The sequence below is a fragment of the Arachis ipaensis genome, chromosome B06, assembly GCF_000816755.2.
Source record: "Arachis ipaensis cultivar K30076 chromosome B06, Araip1.1, whole genome shotgun sequence".
Lineage (NCBI taxonomy): Eukaryota > Viridiplantae > Streptophyta > Magnoliopsida > Fabales > Fabaceae > Arachis > Arachis ipaensis.
Window position 1 is genome coordinate 12,837,937 of NC_029790.2, and position 3,133 is coordinate 12,841,069.

Sequence of the window (3,133 nt, forward strand, 5' to 3'; positions counted from 1 at the left end):
TCAAAGAGCCACAAAGAACAGGGTTTTTTTTTTTACTAAGAGTAAAGGAAGTGTGGTTGAAGTTGAGGGATTGACGTTTTGTCTTCGTTGCTAGAAATACAATGCCATTTCGGTTTCAACTCTCAAACACTTAAAACGACGTCGTTTAATATGCTAAGGTGTACCCCTAACATTCCAGGTCAACTTCCGACATTAACGATAGAATTGACAAAAGACTAACATGACTAATTTAAAATTTTTTACGGATAATTTTGATTAAAATTTTTTTTAAAAAACCAAAATAAAAATTAGGTGATCTTTGAGAAATAAATTTGATCATTGCCCAATTTTGAGCCCTCATGCTGATGGATTTGCATCCACAAAAAGTTAACGTGTGTCTCTAGAATGATAATGTTCGTGTCGGTGGAGTTTGCTAAATGACGAAGATTCCCTTTGATTCCAAACCGTGTTAGGTTATACGAATTACTGTACATGGTTGGTAAGTTGTAAGTAAGGGTCAGTAATGAATATTACTACCAAATTAAAATCATCGACCTTCCAAACTAAGGAATTTCAGGGTTTTGGTTGAACACTTGAACCCCCAATAAAAATCACATCATTTTGTGAAATTATTTGCAAGCAACTGCGTTGAAAGGCAATCTAGCCATCTAGGTCTTAATACTTAACATCTGCTTCGAATTCTAGAAAAAAGATTCCGATATAATTTGTGGGGCCATTATGTGTAAAACTATTACTTGGCCGGGGGACCACTCTTAGCTCTTTAATTTGGACTGTATAATTGGTACTTAAAATGTGATGGAACCCATCGTTAACAACCACAACCACTAAAACATAAGATAAAAGATGAGGGGAATTATTAATTAATTTGAAGGGGGAAAATAAGATAAATAAATCCTTCTGCCGGCAACTTGTTCACCCCTCGGATTCATCTCTCTAGTCATTCATTCTTCCATTTTAAACCCTATTTGAAATCTGGTAAATTTAAAAATTTTACTAACAAAATTTATATAGAATTTATAAGAATTTGGAATTATTCTAAAAAGTTTTGAAAAGAGTTAAAGCGTCCTAAAACATTTTAAACTTTTCTTAAATTCTATCTGAATTCCGGTAAAAGTAACACTTTAAAATTTGCATCCTAACCAAAGTCACCAAAGAGAAATCGAATTTAAAATCCCCAAAAACTTTAAGCTCGTTTAGTTTGTTCTTGCCTTTGTCTATTCATCCACTAGACACGAGTTAGGTAACGTTTATTCGTTTAGTAACGTTCAATTTTGAACAATTGGCCACACCGAACAAAAATCTCAGAAACACAGGCATTGGCAAAATTCAATTCCCAAGAATAAGAGATTATCACAAGGAAAGCAAAGCATTTAGCATTCTCCTCTCTCTCTCTCTCTCTCTCTCTCTCTCTGTGGGTCTGGGATACCACCGAGTAGGCGCGTACAGCAAAGCATTAACCACAAACCAAAGGTTACCAAAAATTATTTGAATTTCCCATCTTGCAATATTCGAGATATAGAAGAACCGCAAAAACAATATAGAAAAATAAAAGGATAATAAGGAAATTATTGAATATTGAAATGGTGAAAGAGCTGACATTCAATTATTCGTCACCATTCCAACACATAAACGGACAGGCTAGCACGTAGCTGGCCATAACAGAACCAAGGTGAAACGCAACGTCTCAATTCTAAAAGGGTAATTCCGCAACAACAAAACTATTCCTTTTTATTTTATTTTATTTTTTTACATAAAAGGTTCAAAAACTCAAAAATCAAAATCCAAATCCTCGCAACAACACCACCACCACCAACAAATAAACAATGTAATATTAATATAATAATAATGAACACAGTATATTCATCAAGTGTCACAGATGTGGCTCGCAAATCTGATTAATTAACATAAAATCCCTGAACTCTCCAAGTATAACAATGAAATATATGTAGTTTTATATATATGAAATGAAATGGAGAAATTAAATAATTTTAATTTAGCTCCTGCACCTTGTGATGGCGCTGCAGCCACGATTGTAAGGGTTGGCCTGAGCACCAGGGCGGCAATTGTAGTAGGAAGCGCCACGGCGAGAGCAAGGGACAGTGTTCCTCTGGAGCGCACCGTAGCTGATGTACTTGGTGGTGGCTAAGATGCGCCGGTTGATCTCAGAGTCCAAGTCAAACTCTTCTTCACCTGCTTCCATGCACTGTGCTATGGAGCCCTTGCAGGAGGAGCCTGAACCTTTCTTGGAAGCTACCCATCCTCCAACCATTCCCATGGGGTTGTAGTGGTCCCCTGCATCCGCTGTCGTTGTTGTCGGCGATGAAGCCATCACCACCAAGATGCTCGCACAAATCACGAGGACCACACACGAATTGAATCTCGCCATTGAGCTTGCTGTGATGATGTTGTTGTTGTTGTTGTTGTTGTTGTTGGCGGTGGTGGTGGCTGAATGAGAGAGAGAGAGAGAGAGAGAGAGGGAGGAGGCACAGGCAGAACGAGGAACAAGTTTAAAAATGAAAAAGACCTTATATTATGTGATAAAACAACGACACTCTAACAACTTGAATTTACCAATATGCCACTCACACTAACGCGTACACTCAATATCCAACCTGCTACATTATAGATTATACTAGTATTTTTATTTCAATTTTTGTCCAAATGAGAAAAAACGTGTTTTACTATATGTTTTGGGGAAGTTCTACGGTGCTTATCACACAAATAAGCATGATATACTGATCTTAGGTGTCAGTCACTGAAGATTGAAGGTAATTTTTTTAAAATAAAAATAAAAAAATTAAATTAAAGAAAAATATTTTAAAAAAGTCAGTCAAAGTACTCTTTGTCTTTGGTTTTGGATTTTTCTCTCGTTTTTGCCAACAAACACTGCCATTGATCCGTACAACCATGAACAAAACCATTTCAACATGACTATTTTACTCTCTCTCTCTTTCTTTCTCTCTCTCTCTCTCTCCCCAAAACCCAACACAGCACACATAAAGTTGCCATTTTTAACTAATTATGTGGAATGGAATATAATTTTATATATAATTTTTAATGAATTTTATTTTATTTTAATTAAAATAATAATGTATTATAATAATACAAATTCTGGGAATATTTTTTATTTTTT

The 3,133-nt window shown here is 35.5% G+C and overlaps 1 protein-coding gene across 1 annotated transcript; it reads right to left on the bottom strand.

Moving 5' to 3' along the window:
- LOC107645910 (rapid alkalinization factor) lies at positions 1,790-2,512 on the bottom strand. Its single transcript, XM_016350059.2, has one exon. It carries the CDS (start codon positions 2,384-2,386, stop codon positions 1,994-1,996), a length of 393 nt encoding a protein of 130 aa, XP_016205545.1. The 5' UTR covers positions 2,387-2,512; the 3' UTR covers positions 1,790-1,993.